General features: G+C 39.9%; 2 protein-coding genes across 4 annotated transcripts; both read left to right on the forward strand.

Moving 5' to 3' along the window:
- Positions 1 to 2,569: 2,569 nt before the first annotated feature.
- Positions 2,570 to 6,032, forward strand: LOC146370059 (uncharacterized). Of its 2 annotated transcripts, XM_084910064.1 has the most exons (4): positions 2,570 to 3,216; positions 3,479 to 3,631; positions 3,764 to 3,853; positions 4,897 to 6,032. In XM_084910064.1, exons 1-4 carry the CDS (start codon positions 2,674 to 2,676, stop codon positions 5,203 to 5,205), a joined length of 1,095 nt encoding a protein of 364 aa, XP_084766190.1. In that variant the 5' UTR covers positions 2,570 to 2,673; the 3' UTR covers positions 5,206 to 6,032. The 2 variants fall into 2 exon arrangements, with proteins under 2 accessions (XP_084766190.1, XP_084766191.1); XM_084910065.1 differs by lacking the exon at positions 3,479 to 3,631.
- Positions 6,033 to 6,613: 581 nt separating this feature from the next.
- Positions 6,614 to 20,179, forward strand: LOC146370060 (uncharacterized). Of its 2 annotated transcripts, none has more exons than XM_084910062.1 (7): positions 6,614 to 13,066; positions 13,150 to 13,360; positions 13,536 to 13,679; positions 14,399 to 14,616; positions 14,698 to 14,851; positions 16,661 to 16,770; positions 17,302 to 20,179. In XM_084910062.1, exons 1-7 carry the CDS (start codon positions 12,773 to 12,775, stop codon positions 17,359 to 17,361), a joined length of 1,191 nt encoding a protein of 396 aa, XP_084766188.1. In that variant the 5' UTR covers positions 6,614 to 12,772; the 3' UTR covers positions 17,362 to 20,179. The 2 variants fall into 2 exon arrangements, with proteins under 2 accessions (XP_084766188.1, XP_084766189.1); XM_084910063.1 differs by having other exon boundaries at positions 14,402 to 14,616.
- The last annotated feature ends 179 nt before the right edge of the window (positions 20,180 to 20,358 follow it).

A 20,358-nucleotide genomic window follows, 5' to 3' on the forward strand; every position in this document is an offset into this window, starting at 1 on the left:
CCCTCCTTGGAATTGTGAATAATTCAGATGCCTGTGATTTAAATGCAGCCAAACAACCGTGAACTTACTAGAAGTTTGCTCTTGTGCCCAGGTCACAGTATGTACTTTGTTTTTCCATTCCAGCTGCCTTACTTAAGCACTTTGAGCTTATACATTCAAACCTTTTTGGCTTTTACAGAAGAGGGTTGTAGAGATCACATGGGTAAAAAACTAATTTCAGTCAAAGTTTGCATTCTGTCTTATACTGTTTGTTTTTAGTTGATGTTAGTATCACGAGGTGTTCTCTGAGAAGGGAAACTTCTGAAACAGTAAGAATGGGAAAAGTGGAGCAAAGGCAGTAGGAAATATAAAAACTAGGTTTCTAAAGTATAAGTTATTTAACTTAAAAACAACAATTAAAATACCCTGGCCAGAGACACAAGGATTTAAATATATAAAACAGCACAACTACAAGTTCTAGTCTCGGCCGATCAATTAAAATCAATAAAAGTCTAATTAAGAAAAGTCAACTAAAAAGGCGGCAGTGCCCTCGGATGTCCTCTCCACCACTTCGCACCAGCGTCCACTGAATGAAAGGGACAGCAGCAGTCACGTTTCTATATTTACGCGGAGCGTCTCCATTAATTAACCGGGTGGGAACTAATCCCAAACACCGCGCGCCGCTGTTCTGGGCTCAACACGCGTGGGTGGTGTCTCGTTATCTCCCGAGATGGGACGTCCTTCCGTCCCCACTTTGCTGGCCACCACCAGGCTTCCTTTAGTCGGGTCTCAGTGCCCCTCACCACGCCAGCCATCCTACTGCCAGTTACCGCTCCATGGCTCTCCCTCTCGTCCATTCCGCCGCGCCTTCTTATTGGCCTTCGGCGGCCAAAAGGGGAACCCTCATTGGTTATAGTCCGCTCAGGTGTGCCGAATTAGTGATCAGTAGGGGTAGGGAGTGTGCCCGGAACAATATGCACAATAAAACATACGATAAAAATGCAGGAATAAAATACTCTACGTTATTAAAAGATTAGAAATGATAAAACACAGCAACCCATGCAGAAAGATTAGAAAAAACCCCACCAAGTTAAAACATGTCAATTCCACCCTGTGACATCACATGCAGCTTACAGCCTGCAGTCCGTACAGACTGAGTAAAACAACCAACAGAGTCACTGTGGTTCTTCAGAACAATGTATCCAGTTACATGTGGTATAAAACCAAAATAGCATTTCATAAAATGAACGTCACCAATAGTCAAGCAGGGTGGTGGTGAAGTAAACTTACTGCTTCAGGACCTGGACCACAACTCTACGAATTCTGCTCACTAACAGAAAATCCCCAATGACAATGCACTGAAAAAAAGGGATTGGCCAGCTCTTGGATTTATGTAATCATCTTGGGTGTATTTAACACAACTGCCTCATGTTTTAAAGTTAGATGTACCTAAATAGTGTAGAAACTACATGATCTGCAGGGAGGGTACATTAATTTATTCATATCACGTTCAATTGAAGTAAGTCAATAATGAAGCGGTGCCAAATCTCACGATATCGCACGTGATTTCATCTAGCGTTGTTTTGATCGTGGGTGAGGAATGTTGCCATTTCAGTCAAGTTATGAAAGTGAAGTTGGACTTGTTTGATTTATTTCCCATGAGCTCTGTAAGTGAAATTTATCAGGCTGTATTTTGGTTTCTAAGGCAGACCCATTTGTTCGGGAGAATTTGAATATTTTATTTTATTTTATTTTATTTTTGTCATTTCGGTCCACACTCCCCACCAGTTAGTGGCAGTAATGCACCATTTTGCTGTTTGCCAACCGCCAATAAACCCTATACAGAAGAAGAAGAAGATTCCAGTCAAGTTGAGCTGCCCAGCTCTACTTTTTTCAGTAAGTTGCTGCCTGCCACTAGTTTTTGTCGGTGTAGGTTGATTTTCTGAACGAATATTTTCCATATCACAGCCAAATGTAGTTTAATGTCTAGTGTGTCACGATGTAATGTTTGCATTAAATAAAGAATTGGTCACAATTAACTCCGAGGCACTACAAACATATTTTGGTCTTGTGTTTGAATTAGTTTGCAAACTGACTGTTCAGTTTATTATTCAACAGTGTTAACTGCACCGTGGTGAGATTTTCCTATCATTGTCTTAAATGTATTAAGGGTTGTAACGGTAAAAGATAAGGTTTGTTGTAAAACTGATTCTAATGACATTTTCTTATTATTTCGCAACAGAGAGTGAAGTAGGACCATGACAGCTCAAGCTATTGTCAGAGTTATCCTTGGACCAGACAGTAGTCAGAGGGTGATGGTTTCTCCTGGTCTGCCTTCAACTGTCACTGAACTGGAGGCTGAAATAAAGACTCAGTGCAAAATAATGGAACCCTTCCGACTACAGTTCATGGACACACTTTTTGGCAATGAGTTTGTGAACTTAACTTCAATGGAAGAAATACAAAACAAAGCAACAATCAAAACCTCAAGACCAAGGTGAAGACAGGTTTTCTTTTCCATCAACCAGTGCTCCTGATGACACATCTACTTGTGGTGACAGCACTGTGAGTCTTTCATCTCCAGAGTCTACATCATCACGGTCTTCATGGCCAGATTTGTTTTGCATTCCCCGTTTCATATATGATGCGGAAATTAAGCTTGCGAAGGCCCATGTAGCATTTAAAGAAAATGGTATGCTGCTGATCCCTGATCCAAAGCTAAAGTCTGACATTTTGCAGGGTCTAATCCAGGAGGTAGTCAAGCACACAGTCTACCCCACAGACAGTAAGTTTGACCAAGTTGCAGAGGCCCTTATCCTGAAGCATCCATGTTTGAAAGAAAAAGGCTCACCCAGTGGCTATGCGGGATGGAAGATGAGCCTCAAATACAAGTTAGCAAACTACCGCACACATCTCTGGAAAGTAGGATGTCCTGAAGTATGTGTGAATTCCTTGAAAAATAAGCCACCAGAGAAATGTTCCCCTGCCTTTGATGTTAAGCGACCAAAGAGGGGTGAAGTGGATCACTGCCCCTCTCTTCCACTCGGAGAAAGTGAACAGTCCCTTGAGAAGATGAGGGTCGAACTCCTTTCAGATGTGAAGAAACGCAACAACAGAGAGACAGTTATGGGTAAAATGAACAGAACATTTGCACTGAGAAGACAAGAAGTCATTTTTGATGCTCCCATGATCTGCAATGTACAAGAGAGATGGCCGGCTCTTTTTCATCCAGCAGAGGTAATGTAAGTGCTGAAAGGAGAACAACAATAGAAAAATCCCTTAACTAGTTGTGTCATAGATGTGTTGATGTGTAAAGGTAATGACTTCATTAGGATGTGTGCATAGCATAGCCCAGATGACTCATCATGCCCAGTACCTGCCATTATTGTACGATCTACTGTACAATATAAAGCGCCTTGAGGCGACTGCTGTTGTGATTTGGCGCTACATAAATAAAAGTGAACTGAATTGAATTGACAATAATTTAATGTCGTTTCAGATAAATGCAGAGTTCAAGCGCATCACAACCATGCCTTTACAGTCAAGGTTTCTGTCCCAGCTTGACTATCTCTCTGAAAGTCTGCTAAAAGTGTTTGCAAACAGATCAGGGCAGCAGGGCAAAGAGCTAAAGGATATAGCTGCCATGATGACAGTAAGAATTTTTAATGGCTTTTGATGACAGGTAAAAAAAAACTCAAGAGTTTTTGTCTTTGATCATCATTTGATCATCATCATTTCCTCTGTGAGTTCACATATCTCTATTTTCTTTGTCATGATTCTTAAGGATGACATTGTTGCTCGAAGGGAGTCCCTAATCAAAGGACTATGCGTCTATCTGAATGAAAATCCTGACATCTTGGTGCAGGAGTACATGGTGAGTGTTGTATGAGTAGATTGTGGCTTTGCAACATTTCAAAATGTATTCAGTTAACCATAAATTTATCCTTGGACTAGGCAGGCACAGTAGTCCTCTTTAATAATTTGGCAGAGGGATTCCAATACTGAGATTCCTGAGTCCTTTGTCCCTCTGTGGGGGGAAACTCCCACTAGGTTTAAATCTGGGACTCTCCACCATTTGACCTTAGAACTGAAGAAGCTTCTCGGATGAGAGGTGAAACGTCTTCAAGTAACTTAAAGAAGTCCAGACGCTTTTCTTTGCAAGCTCCTTTGACTACGATGACCTGGATGACTGAGAATCTTCACAGACAAATACTGAGATTAAAACAACATGTTAAACTTGTCACACATGGGGTCCAAACATTCCACTTGTTCTCCTTAGTCCCCTATTATGAAAGTTGAGAAACATCCATATCACGTATATCAAGTATTGTTCCTCTCACAATTGGGGTCACATTAGTGTGATACACCTCAAACCTGTGATTCTAGTGAAAGAAGGAAGATTCTGGTGGGAAGGGTACACACCCTTGGAGCGGGTGTTACAAGTTTGATTCCCACCTGGTGGCTAGACCCCCCCATGCTGAAGCCAAGCCGTGGAATGGCATGGCCACGTCTGCAGCCTGTCCGCAGCTTGGACACAAGCAGTTCACTATATATTGTACAGTGTATGTTACAAGTAGAATTTGAGTTCATTCATTTGTGCTGTCTGAAAAGGCCAGAATTGGGACTGGGATGCAGCCCTTGAGTGTAACAAGTCCAGGTTTATCATGAAAATCATCCAGGAATATACAAACAACTTCCAGAAAAATGAGGGGGAGAAATCAATCTTTACATCAGCTTTTGTCTGAGGAAAAAAATTTGCCCAGCTGTGAGGCTGAAAGAACATCTAAAATCTTCTGAGTGACCTAACCTGGCTTGCTGGTGGGCCAGTGTCTGTCTAACAAAAAACTAATGCAGAGCTTGAATGCCCTTCATGTGAAATACAAGTTGTGCTTAAAGAAATGTTTTATCTTTAACCAGGACATGACTGAGGCCACTGCACTGAGTGCCATAGAGAAAACAACAGTGGGCATCTATGTCTCCAGAGACACACCAGGCAATTACTCTTTTGATGTTGGCATCATCATCGAGGGTGTGGTGGTTCTTAAGGATCTGGATAATGTGGCCATTGCAGTAGCCATGCTTTTCGGACTGTTTTACTCTGTCAACATGAGTTACCCATCACAGCTCCGCTACACCTTTGAGGTGATTCAGAAGGTGGTAATGGGATTGGATGCAACTGAACTCTCAAGAAAAGTGCAAAACTTTAAGACAAAACTGCTCATGTAAGCAATGTTCACTGTTGCTGTGCACTCAATGTGTTTAGCTCTCTCACTGGTTCTCCTGCATTTTAGAATAGAATAGAATAGAATAGAATAGAATAGAATAGAATAGAATAGAATTCAACTTTATTGTCATTGCACATGCACAGGTACAGGGCAACGAAATGCAGTTTGCATCCATCCAGAAGTGCTTTAGTGATATAGATATATTACAATATATATTAGCAATAATATAGATATGTAAGTATATTACAGAAATGGGTCTATTATGGTATGTTATAATGTACCCGGTATGAAGTATGTTGTGAATATTCTATAACTATAGGTATGTACAGGCTGTAGTGAGTACAAGCTATGTGCAGGCTATGAACAGGATATAAATATGAAAAACTATACAGAATATGAAATAAATAACTTTACAGAAATCTGAGATATACAGTTATACAGAAATGGGAACTATGCAAGTTGTAAACAGTTGTAGGGTTAAAAATTATCGTATGTACAGAATGATTATTTACAGAGCTATACAGTAGTGCAGTTAAGAAAAAAATTAGATATGTGGATAATTTCTACAGTATCTATATAAAGTGCTGGTGGTTGTGAGTGGTGGTTCAGTCCATGTTATTATTGTGTGTTTGAGGGTACAGTTGTCCATTGTGGGTGTGTGTATGTCCAGTCCATGTGTTAACGTGGGTCAGATGTCAGGAGGCAGAGTTCAGGAGTCTGACAGCTGTGGGGAAGAAGCTGTTCCGGTACCTGGTGGTCTTAGTCCGGAGGCCCCTGTAGCGCCTCCCAGAGGGCAGGAGGGTGAAGAGTCCATGTGATGGGTGACTGGGGTCTCTGATGATTTTCCCAGCCCTTTTCAGACACCGCTTCCTGTAGATGTCTTTTATGGCAGGAAGTGGTGCTCCGGCGATGCGCTGGGCAGTTTTCACGACCCTCTGCAACGCCTTCCGGTCCGAGGCAGAGCAGTTCCCGTGCCAGACTGTTATACAGTTGGTCAGGATGCTCTCGATGGTGCAACGATAGAAGTTCACCAGGATGTCTGAGGACAGGTGGTTCTTCCTCAGAGTCCTCAAGAAGAAGAGGCGCTGGTGAGCCTTCTTGACCAGCTTGGAGCAGTTGGTCGTCCAGGTGAGATCCTCGGAGATGTGGACTCCCAGGAACTTGAAGCTGCTCACACGCTCCACAGCCGTCCCCTTAATGTGGATGGGTGGATGTGGGTCAGCATTCCTCCTGTAGTCCACGATGAGCTCCTTGGTCTTCTCGGTGTTAAGCAGCAGGTTGTTTGTGTCGCACCACTCAGCCAGACGATCCACCTCCTCCCTGTAGGCGGCCTCATCGTTGTCACTGATGAGGCCAATCACCGTGGTGTCATCTGCAAACTTAATGATGGTGTTGGAACCATCAGCAGGTCTGCAGTCGTGGGTGAAGAGGGACAAATCATTGTTGTGTACTTTGTAACTGCCATGTGAACAGGGCCTGTTTTGTTCTTTTCTTTTACTTTTTGCTCTCTGTGCATTTGTACATTTTGGTTTATTTGTTTTCGAAAGTGAAGAAATGTAGTTGTTCAGCCTAAGTAGTCCCATTATGGCTGTGTGAAACAGCATTTTAGGTTTAATTCAGTTGGTGTAAGATTGCTTTGATGGTTTCATGTGTTGAACCAAGATGTGGCAGTATGATCAGTGCTGGACTTTTTGACATTCACTGTATCACTGTTATTTCTGTGGCTCTTCAATAAAGGTTGTGACATGCAAGTGGTATTTTTATTTTCTTTTGTTAGTAATTGTGCTAAGATGCATAATGTTAATGATAATGTTAATAGGAAGGTGTTTGCCAATCCAGTAATTTTTTTTAGTGTTGATGGTTACTAACATTATGTTAAATTATTTACATTTATAATTGTTAATTTGATCTTGACATGTTGATCAGAATGTTTTGTATTGTTCTCTTTCAAGATGGTAACCTGTGTGGAAAAAAAGCTATAAGGTCTCATTCCTATGCTGTCATTGAGTTGACAAAACACTGAAAAACTGACAATCCTTAACTGCTGATTTATATTTCAGTGAAGATGTAATGTCAGTTTACAAATTTACCTTCTGTCACTGCAGTGAAATTAGACATTTTGCTTTGAAAGTTTACTAGTGGATACTGGCAACCATCGTGGAAGGGAACAATACAATTTGTTAAACAGCTTCCATTAAAGAAATGTGTATTTGATACTAGAACATAATATCAACTGGTTATACACCCAACAAAAGGGAATTTGGGTGGTTGTTACATTTACAAAAGTCTAGCTTGTCATTTGAACAAAATAATGTCATGTTTCTAGGGTGAATGCAATTAAATCATGTTGGATCTGCATGAAATTCAACAACTTTGTTTGTTCTCGTTCAGATGACATGATACAATCTAGGAAGAGTGGTTAGTTGCAACCTCAAAACAAGCTGCTGACAGGTGTCCTGCATGAAATGCTACCAGGAGAGAGGAAGGCAGACAAAAGGCCGTCCCAGAGGGGTTATGCTTTTGAATGGAGCGGGGAGGATACGTAATGAAGGCAGCTGTTGTTGTCATTTGGCATTTTATAAATCAAACTGAACTGAAGTGAAAGTCCCCCAGTCTGGCTGAATTCAAACAGTTCCTCCACACCCATGTAAAGGACTCATTACCGTTATCACAAACATTTGACTGCAGTTCTTGCTGCCCAGGGTGATTAGGTTCAGGTGGTAATTACTTTTTTGATAGGTTTGGATCTCTTTTTTTCTTAATAAATAAATCATTTAAAACAGTTTATTTTTGCCGAAAAAGAGAAAGAAATGAGGAAAGGACAAACCCTTTTTCACAGAACTGTAAATCTGCATACAAAACACTTGTTTTGCAGCTCATAATAACAACACAATGGATTTCACTAGAGTCGCAAATTAGATCAATTTGTGAGAAATGCAAATGAAAAGAGATGATACACAGAAGATAAATACTGGTAATCTATAAGCAATAATCGTCATCCACACCCCTCGGAGGATAGGGACCGTTTTCATGAACATCCTGACAAGTACCGAGACATGAGAGTAAAGCAGCTGTTCGTGTGTTCACAGAACGAGAGCTGGGTTATTGATCCGGAGGCACCAGGAAACCCTGTTCTCCCATTTCCACTGTAATGAAACATAATCACTTTAAGAGTGGCAACTTTGCCATGCACAAGCCTCCAGAAGATCTGGGCCTGTGTGTGCTGCAATATGTAATCTGAATACATAAACATAGACTGAAAAGTAACTTCTCTATGTATTGTGTTTGGTACTGAAAAGGTCAATTAATGCTTAAGTAAACAGTAGCCACTGAAACACAAAACAAGGACAATAAAGTCAATAAAACATATTGGGGGGATTTTTAGTGTGACTGCACTGCAAATTATCTGGTGCTTACCATGATTTAAAATCTTATTTTTAGACAGGCCAGATAATTTGCCTTCTTTTAAAAATGATATACTTGTTTCTAAGCCTTGATTTTAGATTATAAACTTGAATCAAGAATAACCATATAATTGTGTCTATATTAGTACAGAAATCCTGAAATGGAAAGAATAACTCTTAAAATAGCCTACATTAGGTCTCTCACCAGATCTCTCTCAAAATATAACTTGTTTCAAGATGCAGTGACAAACTCCATTTGCTTGATTTAATAAAAATTCACACAAGGCATCTGTTGAAAACATGATCTATTCAAAAATCATGTCTGACTTCAAATTTTTACATAAAAGAGAAAACATTTTACCAAAATCTATGATACAAATCTCATTTCAGAGACAGCCGTTTGTCCCAGCATGCCAGCATTATTGTGGCACAACACTAACATTGGTTTAGGGAACATTTGATGAGGGTTTGTTAACCGACATCAGAACACTACACTAAGAAAATACGTTGGTGCAGGGAAATGATATCAGAAAGACTCTATGTTATTGGCACAAACACAATTTCCCTGAAACTAATAGAACGGTATGAAGTATAATCAATGAGCTCATGTGCTAATTCTGTAGCATGAACTGATACAGGTGTTCTTCAATCTTACTTTTCAGTCGCAATACAGTTTGTAAAGAACTAATGGGAGCAAGAACTTATTTGTTCTTGCTCTTTGTTCTTGCTTTTTCAAAAGAATCAGCATCTGTCCACAAGACTGTTTCAATTTGTTGTCGTTGTATTCACAGTGTCTGTATTTGCTATAAGCAAAACCAACCCCTTCTTTAAAGCCAGCAATCTCATGCTGGGATAGCATGTTTCCGCAACTGGCTATAAAAAACACCAAACTATTCAATTTCACCATTTGACATTTCAATCCTTACACCATTGTAAAGCACTGATAGATCTTGAAGAATTCTTTTCGGTACAACATCAACACCTCACTGAGAAATGTCATTTCCTTTAGCGATAGCAAGAAAGTCATATTGCAGCTAACTTTGACCTAAATTTTGAATCAATATTTTCTAAAGTACAATAAAACATAACCAATGTGTTTGCAGAAGCATGGGACCCTAACGGGTTACATATTATAATTGTGTACAGTATTAATTGCAATGCATTTGGCCTGTAAATATGGGGTGAGATGTAAAGAGGGATCCGTTTGTTAAATCATAGAAGAATCCCTCTCTGCTTCTTTGTGGTGCAGTGTTCAACAGATTCTCTCATCAGTCAACAACTGCTTTACACTTTCAATTAATGGTACGTAGTAAAAACTTTTGTTGCTTATGGACATGACCCTTCAAAGACCTTGCTTTACCCAACAAATCTTCTGGGATACTACTACTTCCTCTGCGTTGACTGGGCTGAACAGTTCCCCTATGGCTCTACTCTGTCCATAGCAATGCTGGAGAAAGGATCCATGAACTTATCAAATGTAGCCAACGCCTCATCTTGAAGCTGAGTGGTTCTCTCGGCATGATCTTCAAACACTGTCCTCAATTTTTCCTTGAGCGTATCCAGAAGAACTGCCTGATATTGTTGCACTCCTGAGATGATATGTTTGACCGTTCTCTGTGAAAATATTTGACAAACAAAGTAACTTATTCTGCATTTATATAAAAAGTTTGAATGTCATTATAAACAAGTAAGATATTGAATGCATTATGTACTGTATTGATCCATTAAGACTATGACATACCTGTGATTAGTGGCACTGTTTTTGAACACTGATAGCGAAAGCCGCAACAGGTCTGGTAAAGGATGTTGTAGTAGCAGCTTCTTCCTTTAGAGCAGAATAACAAAGTTACTCCAAACACTTGGCCAATTCTAAAATTCTTACACAACAGGTATAATCAGTTACACCTGATGATTAGACCATAAAAACAAAGAAACAAAAACAAAGTGAATGACAGTGATTACTGTTAAAGCTGTGAAATGGAAGAAATGGAAAAGTAGTTAAAGACAATAAAAAAAAGGGGTTGCCCATTTTCTGATGAGACAAGACAAGAGATTGTGTTCATGAGAACGAGATTTTATCTTGTAATTAATGAATTTTTGTTCGCACTTAGATATTAGTTTGTTTACATGTTTGTTGTATTTATTAAATTATTTATCCATCCATCCATCCATCCATTCGCTTCCGCTTATCCTTTTCAGGGTCGCGGGGGGCGCTGGAGCCTATCCCCACTCACACATTCACACCTAGTGGCAATTTGGATTATCCAATTAACCTATCCCCACAAGCTGCATGTCTTTGGACAGTGGGAGGAAGCCGGAGTACCCGGAGGGAACCCACGCAAACACGGGGAGAACATGCAAACTCCACACAGAAAGCCCCCGGCCTGATGGTGGAATTGAACTCAGGACCTTCTTGCTGTGCGGCAACAGTGCTAACCACCGTGCCCGTTATTTATGTATTTTAAAATAATGTAATTTAGATTTGCAGGTAGAATTGATGTTTATATAAGTATATGTCATATTTTTATTGTATGCATTTATTATTTTATTTAATTTTCCAAAGAATCATGCCCATACGTTTTGGCAGTATTTCTGGCCAATAGATTTTGTATTTTTTTGTTTACTTTTTTTACAGGGCTTCCAAATACTGTCTTATCTGTAACTGTACTGAGCATTTGTAACTCCTACGAGATACCCAAATTGCTGCCACATGAACGATTTAAACAAGCAAAGTGTCTTTGATGCAAACTACACCAGGAGACATGACAGCCGCAGAGTGCGTGCCTGCTCCGGCTGCAGCGTGACCTTTACACTCATCCTGGTGATTTACAATCCAACCATAGTGAAAAACGCCTGATTAAAAATGGAGAAAATGAGTAAAAGTAATATAGGACCATGGCTGTGTCATCAGAAGGCACACTACATTTTATTTAGGTTAACACTTATTGTGACCGGGCTGTCAACCTGAGGCTCCTGCGCTTCAGGCAAAGATCCACCAGCTGATATTTCCACAGTGCTGGTTGTTGTTGTAGTACCACGGTTGGCAAACACAGAACCACGACAATTTTCTGATCCCACAGAGTGGGACGTTGGGGGGATCCTCCATCCTCTTGGTGGGTTTCCATTCGTCAAATACAGAGGGTGCGTCCGTTTAATGTGGCGAAAGAACGAGTTAAAAACTCCTGTTCACAGCCATCTTTTCCACAATAAACCACCAAATCCTGCCTTCGACCACGAGCTGCATTTATGTGGCTAAGGAGCACATTCAGAGTTAAAGAAACAAAGATAAAACAGATCATACATCTCCAGAGCGCCATGGTGAACTGTTTATGCGCTGTAGCCATGCGGCATACTTTACCGCTCTCCACCGAAGGCCACAGATGAGAGTGTGGGACCATGGGAAATGTAGGCAATTTTAAAAATATATTTTTCCTTAATTATCCAATTTTTCAGTTTTAAATTATATCAGCTATATTTATTTTTAGGCAATAAGCATTTTAGACTTCATTTTTGAATTTTGTGTACTTTGAAAAAAAAAATATAAATAATTTTCTGCACATTCTCAGTTCCTGTCATGACCTTACTTTCTCGGGACCAAATCGTTTTCCCTGCTTTGTTAACCAACTGGACCGTTACCAAGATAAAAATTATTTATTTAAAAAAAAACGAACAATAGTTTAAGGTTGGTAACATTAAGTTCAGTAAGTACATTTATGAACGACACTATAGTATAGCTGCGCTATTAAGATAAAGTCGTGTTTTGTGAGGGCCGCTAGTTAGCAAGCTAGCTAACATGATCATTAGCTAAATGACTTCAGCTGTGGGATATTGCTACTGTGAGGCTTTGGAACCGAGCTAGAGAACTGCTGTCACGGCTTGGATGCGTTTGACGATGCCATACTGTCTGTGTTGTAACTAAGAATATTATAATTAATGTTATCATTAATATTATTGATATTATAATTAATGCTAGAATATATTACTGTCTAGCATTAATTTGCCTAATTGTGTATTTTTTTTTATATCCCGCAACTGTTATTGCTTAAGACTGCTGAACAAGATGCCAACACTTGCCATCGAAGTGGGAGTAAACCCTTAGGCTTTGATGTGTCTGAATGTCAGCCTCAAACTTCCACTCCCATTTCCTACACTGCTGACAAAACAATGAAAATGCCAGACCCACCGGAGTATGTGGTGTATACAGATTCAGAACTGGACATGGTGCGCAGTCAGTACTTTGCATTGCTTCACAGTGGAAAGGAAAAGGACTGTAAGATGTCGAAGGAGCTCTGTTGCAGACTTATAAGGAACACAGTCACCAGCATGGTTGCAATCCTCCGTGCTAGTCCCATGAGGAAAGAAGTAAGACACCCATCCAAACTTGAAATGAGAGCAATGTCACAGAAGATTGTCGACTATTACCTTATGTTACGTGATGCTGACACACACATGCCATACGTAAGTCATTCTTTACCCACTACAATATCTAAAATTGAGCGAGATAAACAAAGAATGTACAAATATATATTATTTTACCACAGCTGACCATCTACACCAAACTGTACAAACGACTCCAAAATATGAAGTCTCCAAGGAGGAAGCAGGGCTCCATGCTGCAGCGAGGCAGGCCCAGGAAGATTATTTTCAGCTCAGACGACACAGGCAATGGAACTGAAGGTGACCTAAGTGGTGAAGCAAGTGCTTCAAGTGACTATACCATACTTGACCTCAGCAAGGACAACTCAAATGCAGGTGTGTACTTTGGTCTGCTGTAGTAATGACTTTTGGACATATAAAACTTCAAACTTTTGCCCTCAGTTTTCTATTCAGAGTGTATTGCAAGATTTAGACCGTTTTGAATATTTGCCGTAACTTTCTAGCCATTTCCTGTTATTAAATTCTGTTCATCCTCTACTTTTTTTCTCAGAGAAAGCATCAAAATTCCAGCTACACTCTACTGTACCAACACAGTCAAACAATAATACCCTGGCTTCACCACTATTATCTAAGTCAGCCTCATGCTCTGCACCCAGGGCTGCTATAGGTCCACCAACTCCAGATGACGATGTTGGTAAGTCCACCGTCACCCTTAGCTACCTCTCTATCTGCTGACTGTCTCCTCTTACAAACCGTTCCACCATATGGCTACAACAATGAACCCCTTTCTATTTGTATTCCACAAATCACAATGGTGTGTCAACATATGATATATCCCTCATACCATCTTGCCAGTCAGCCATAGCACACACACAGTGTTGCACACAATCACCAGACAATAGTATATATTTTAATACCTTGTGTTGTAGTGGGTGTTATTCAGTACTGATTATTTACACATGTAAATCCTCATGCTGGTCACATCTATCATGCTTTATCACAGTGTTTCTGTCATAGATCAAATTACCTAAAAGATTTTTATCCATCAGCTCATAATCACTGTCCACACTGTTGTGAACGGTATACACAGTAAACAAACTGTACCTTGTAAAATGATTTTATTCATGGGCATCTTTAACTTTCCTTTTAATATTTGATTCTGTTCGAAGTAACAATTAACATAAATCCATGATCATTATAGGACAAGGACATAAAGGGAAATGATCAGGACATATAGGGTCAGTTCATTACTTAAACATATTTAACCTAAACATTAATTCTCATAAATATTAAACTGAAAACAGTAACTTAAAAATAATCCTACAACCTTGTTAGAAATTACTGATTAGAAAAATCTGGATTGTCTGAAGTCTAGTTACACCTTGTCTTACAATTGCTCTTTGCTTTCCCTAGCAGACCATGACAGCCTGAAGATGCAGGCAAGACATTACAAAACCTTGAGCAACATGTATAAGAAACCAAATGCAAAACCCAACCAAAGTGACGTTGCTCAAATTTTGGACCTGGAGTTTGAGGCCAGGCGAGCTTTTATTAATGCAAATGTTACAAGGGAAGAAGACAGGCCCACAAACATATTTGAAGCATACCTGTGCTTCAAAGATATTCGAAATGTAAGTTCAACTACCTTCAGTTAAATTCCTTGCTTTTCTCTGGATAGGGTTCTTGACTAACTGAGCACAACCTTGTCATAGCCGATGGATGAACTGCATCACATCGTTGGTGGTTCCAACTGCAAATACATAGATCACATGAAGGGTAGATGGGCAGAGTTTTGTTCGAAGGTGCAATTCTATGGCATTTGGAAGAAGGTCCTGAAACCTCCTCTCCCCTTGGAGGTAAGTGGAGGTAAGTGGCCTTTTCATACATTAAATCCATACATCAGATATGTTCAGATTACTTTATTAAGATACTTTTCTCCAGAGGTGTGGACTCGAGTCACATGACTTGGACTCGAGTCAGACTCGAGTCATTAATTTTATGACTTTAGACTTGACTTGAAAAAATGTTCTAAGACTTGTGACTTGACTTGGACTTTTACACCAATGACCTGGGACTTGAATTGGACTTGAACCGGTTTACTTGAAAAGACTTGATATTTCACCCCAAATATAAAATTTAACATGCATATTATATAGAGATTGAAAATGTGACATCACTCAGGGGTAAAACCGCAAAGGATTCTGGAAACTCGTGGCAAGAGGTACTAGCGCACGCAGGCTTTCAATTGAAATCAGTCACACAGCGATAAAAAGAAACAAAAAAATGGCAAGAAGCTGTTGTATTATTAACTGCAATAGCCGGTCGCACGACAGCCACGGGAAGCCGACGGGTAAAGAGATCGGTTGTTATCGGATTACGTCGTTGAACAGAAATTTTTCGAGCCATGTTTCCGAAGTAACAAAGAGCCACGGATGACCTGGATTGCAGCCATTCAAAGAGCAAATATAACGTCCCAGAACGCTCCAGCTCACAGGTTAGTCTGCTCCAAGCATTCCCACAAAGGTCAGTCTGCTGTTGTAGTTAATACGTCATTTTTCTTAACATAATTGGTGATATAGGTTACAAGCAAGTCTGGCGCTGAACAGAAATTGTGGTGCTATGCTCCTTTGTTTATTGTGCATAAACAGTGAATTGTCCTGACACAATATTGTGTTTTGCTTCTGTTATTACCATGGTACATTGACAAAAACATATACTTTTATTCACAGGGTAAAACAGTTGTTTTGTATCACTAATTGCACAGTACGATTACAGCATACAGTATTATTGTCACTGCCACATTTCTGTAATGCGAACCAGAAATTATTTCCACTACTAATTAATTACCGTTGAGCTTAAAGGTCCTATTAATAAACTGTTAACGAATGTGTATTTATGAAGACGATTTGTGAGACTGGTAAACTTGTTCGTACGATGGTCGTTCGTTCTACACGGTGCATTTCAAGGTCCTGCACCCATCCGTCGCTAAACTGTACCTGGGCTTGTTGCAGTGACCTGAAGTTACTAAACTTCATGAGTGTATGCACTCATGAAGTTACTAAACTTCATGAGTGTATGCACTCACTCCAAGAACCGTATGATTATAAATATGCATATAAATATGCTACGATGAGATAGCTGACTTCATCTAACTAGCAAATGTTGTCCAGGCTACGTTGGTGATGCAGTTTTTTTTAATGTGTATGATATTTTTGTCATGCGATTTTAAAGCCGGTCCTACAAGCGCATCCAAGAATAACATGCAGCTTATCTCAGAACTGTCGGTGAAAATTATTCTAGGAGCTAAGTTTAATTGAGCTGCATTTTAAAGAGGTGCAATTTCACAATTTGTGTATATTTTCTAAGTTCACTATTTTGTCATGTGTTGAGAAAAACACAGATTTAAAAATTACACGGTCTAATATTTACATTTAGCATAACTGCAACATGCTTTTTTCATTTTTTTTTTTTTTTTAAAGACTCGAAAGGACTTAAAATTCAAAATTTCAGACTTGTGACTTTACTCGGACTTTTACACCAGTGACTTGAGACTCGACTCTGACTTGCCTGACATTACTTGAGACTTGACTTGTGACTTGAGGATAAAGACTTGAGACTTACTTGAGACTTGCAAAACAATGACTTGGTCCCACCTCTGCTTTTCTCTGTCCACAGTGGAGTTTACTGTCACTCTCTTCAATGCACTTCCATCTCTTTTTCCTTCACCAACTGCACCACCAAAGCGGCTGGGAAGTGCCAGTGAGGCTCTCCTTCATATCCTCAAGGTGAGAACAGCTGCAATACCAGCCACTGTAACTTGTACTCCATTTACTTGTATTATTATTATTATTATATTATTGTTTTGCTTTTCATGCTTAATAAGAGAGGGTCAAAGTTCAATTCAGCAGGGATTAAATTACTCCTTATTCAGGATTTCTTAATTGTTATTCAAAACCTACTCCAGAGAGGCAGCACAGAGCAAAAGCACATTGCAGTTAGGATACAAGTAGAAGCAGTAAAATGATATATTTAAAAAGGCCTTCAAAAACTAGAATATGTAACAAAGTTTTAAGAAAAAGTTTAAAAAAACAAATGAGAAAAAAAGCACAAATATACATGATAAAAATGCTGCAAACTAGAGAAAATTCATGCTCAGAATTAATACATTTCCAAAATTTCATTTATTTCTTCTATTCCAACAGTAAATCATTCTAAACATTCTTGCTTTTGCTTTTTGTGTCTTAAGCTGTTTGGATGCACAGCAACCCTTTCATTTAAAATCTTGAAGAATTTGTCCTTTTTTTGTGCTTTTCTAGCCAGGTGAAGATGCTATACTTGGAGAAGCGGCCTCTCTCCTCCCCAGTGCTGCTTTTTGATGGGACAACCAGCATTGTTGCTGTAGGAAACATACCAGTGACCACTCTCCCCTTGGAGGATTTCTGGGAAGGAATGTTGGTGTTGATGGCATATTACTACACCTTGCACCTAACATACCCGAAATGTGTTGCAACGGTCCTCTCTGTCGTACAAACTGAGATAATCACTGATGCCATCGATTAAACGACATTCATTTAATATTACATACCTGATTCAGAGCATTACACACAGATCAACTTAACAAATCTGGGAAACCTTGTAGCTGCAATGTTGTGTCTCCATAAGGGACAGTTGGCTCCAAGAGATAAGTGGGAGTCAGTGCCTGTCCTCGGGAAGGAGAGGATGTTCCTTTGCTGTGTCAGAAGTAGTCAACAAGTCCATATTCAAGTGAAGTTCATATTAATACAGGTTTTGTTTCTTGGCAATTCTGCGGACGCAGGCTCTGGGCGGAGCCAGGAGTTGAACAGATCTAACATGACAATTAAATTGATTTCATTCCCTGGCACAGGATGACAGGACTGGAGCAACGACACTGGATAGGAGAAGGTCTGATACTTTCTGAGAGATGAGGTCACTAACCTTTTCTTTTAATTTTCTAGCGCCGTTGATTTGACACATGGGAATGTGTCAAAAAAGGGGGGAAGTTGAGTTTTAACATCAAACAAGGGTTATATGAACATTTTTATCAAATCAAATCAAATCAAATCAAAATTTATTTATATAGCACATATTAAAACAACAGTGTTGACTATGGTGCTTCACAGTCAATAAAAACATGAGACAGTTAAAACAAACAATAAAAGAGGACAACAAACAATAGGTAACAACGCAACAAGCTAAAACAGCCAACTAGACAGAATCAAAAGCCAAAGTAAAAAAATAAGTTTTAAGACGTAATTTAAAAGACTGGATAGACTCGGCAGTGCGAATATGAACGGGGAGGTTATTCCAGAGTCTGGGTGCCACGGATGCAAAATTTTTATGACTTCATTTGTGTTTTAATAACTTAGGTATGGTACAGCTTAAGCTAATAATGACCCAAAAGGTTTCCGGACTTTTTTTAGAGAACCAGTGAGAAGCATAAATCATTATTTCCATGTTTAAGCGTGAATCATTGAAATGAACTGAATAGCGTTTAGAAGATAAAAGCCTGTGTTCATGAGAAGCTGAGTACCACACTGGAGAGGAAACCGTGGGACGGTAGGCGGAAGGAAACACATGATTTTTGTGAAAACGGGGGACAGATGTTAGAATTAAAGACGGCTAATTTGTTTTTGATGTCTTTTATTAGAATGAGTGGTTTTAATCATTTTCATACACACCTTGCAAATGTGCTTATAATGAGTTGGCACTCGGTCTTTTGAAGGTCATAAGCTTCGTCCGGCGTGATGGTCCGGACTGATATATTGCATGTATTGACTTTGAGTGCAGAGGGCTAAATGCAAACACGCTTACACACACATAGGATATGATTAGAATAAGTCCCTGGGACATTCTGGATATTCTAAACCAATTCTGAATCACCAGAGGATCAGTAGATAACAACAGTAGATTATTAGGGCTAGGCAGAGAGGTGTTTTGGTTTTCTGTCTCTTACAGAGAAAGGAACAGACACCAGACGAGGTCACAGATATACGAGGATCCTTCGCAGCAGAGGCAGACACAGTGACTGCCGAGACACCAACTGGGTCCAAGTGTCATGGCGTTTGGGCTCCGATTAGTCACCTCAAAAGGATGGATCCCATAAACACAGCAATAACCATGAAGGGGTTGGTGGAGATCCAGGAACACCAGACCAACGAGGTTCGAGAGGCTCTTGGTCAAAAGGGGGACACGTTCCTGTTCCTTTTTCTGGGGGACACAGCTGTGACCTGAGGATACACAGATCGTTGTTTGAAATCGGGGCAGAATAATCCCCTGATCTGTGCAACGACTGAAGGGTTGTCTAACCCCTGAGGTTAAAGAAAGAAGAGCAGAGGATCACCCAACTGGAAGACACTGGTGGCTGCAGCAATAAAATAAAGGCTAAAAGCTCCTCAGACAGAGGTTCTAGTCTGAGTACGTCTGAAGGGTATAAGGTAGCACCAAAATAAAGCTGTGGGAGAACTGGGGAGAACTGGGGAGTGTCATCTGTACCTGCTACTGTTGGAATAATAGTTCTTCTTGCATCTGAACTGCGCAAACTCAGAGGTCATCTCACATATAGTTCACCCAACAGGGGGACAAAGGGCCTCAGGGGTAAGAAGGAATGAACCCGGCCGCACTGGACTACAGGGTGTAGGTGAGCTCTTTATTCTAAAGAGCACAACAGGGGGAGTGTGAGATTATAATATTATTTTATGCCATGTTAGACCCTTAATTAAAGATGGTGAATTATTATGTAGTTTTAGTTTGCATTATTCTCCTGAATTAGAAGAAGGTGATAACTATTGCATTTGTTAAGCTGAGTTGCATTACATTAGACTGCTGATTTATTGTGAATGAATGATATTGTTTTATGATGCATTATACTGCTGAGTTATAAGAAATAGTGTTTGCAGAAAGTCATCGCCTTATTTGTCTGATTAGAAGAGAACAGAACATACTGGAGAGGTTTTCTGCCCCATCTCAGCAGGAGCAGATAAACAGGGAGCCAAGGTCGTAGCTTAGGCACCGTGTGAGAGAAAGAATGTGAATGTTGAGGCTTTTATGATTAGGTGGGGGCCACTAGAGGCTATAAGAGTTTGATCAATGCTCCACCATTTTGAGATCTGATGCTGTCTGCGTACGGTGTCCATCTCCCACGCGTGTGATCATTAAAATCATCGTTTGACTCAACCCGGCCGGACCAGTGTTGTTATTTTGGTTTTTTCCTCTTGTATCCATCCCCAATATTTGAATCCGTAACAGTTAATACACATAAACGTTTATAAATGCCTCTTTCAAATTTTATTTCCCCCTGTTTTTCCCTCACTGTCCACAGCAGGGGAATCTATGTTTTGATTCAGCCATGAATC

The sequence above is a fragment of the Perissodus microlepis genome, chromosome 17 (assembly GCF_051167445.1).
Source record: "Perissodus microlepis isolate ML-2025 ecotype Zambia chromosome 17, ASM5116744v1, whole genome shotgun sequence".
NCBI classification, from domain to species: Eukaryota; Metazoa; Chordata; class Actinopteri; order Cichliformes; family Cichlidae; genus Perissodus; species Perissodus microlepis.

What these genes read in the sequence shown, in the direction of transcription:
- LOC146370059 (XM_084910064.1), top strand. Translation starts at nt 2,674, where the DNA reads ATGCTGCTGATCCCTGATCCAAAGCTAAAGTCTGACATTTTGCAGGGT. An exon ending in ATATAGCTGCCATGATGACA is followed by an intron (nt 3,632 to 3,763) that starts GTAAGAATTTTT and finishes ATGATTCTTAAG; the next exon opens with GATGACATTGTTGCTCGAAG. An exon ending in TCTTGGTGCAGGAGTACATG is followed by an intron (nt 3,854 to 4,896) that starts GTGAGTGTTGTA and finishes ATCTTTAACCAG; the next exon opens with GACATGACTGAGGCCACTGC.
- LOC146370060 (XM_084910062.1), top strand. Translation starts at nt 12,773, where the DNA reads ATGAAAATGCCAGACCCACCGGAGTATGTGGTGTATACAGATTCAGAA. An exon ending in AACTCCAGATGACGATGTTG is followed by an intron (nt 13,680 to 14,398) that starts GTAAGTCCACCG and finishes TGCTTTCCCTAG; the next exon opens with CAGACCATGACAGCCTGAAG. An exon ending in CCCCTTGGAGGTAAGTGGAG is followed by an intron (nt 14,852 to 16,660) that starts GTAAGTGGCCTT and finishes CTCTGTCCACAG; the next exon opens with TGGAGTTTACTGTCACTCTC.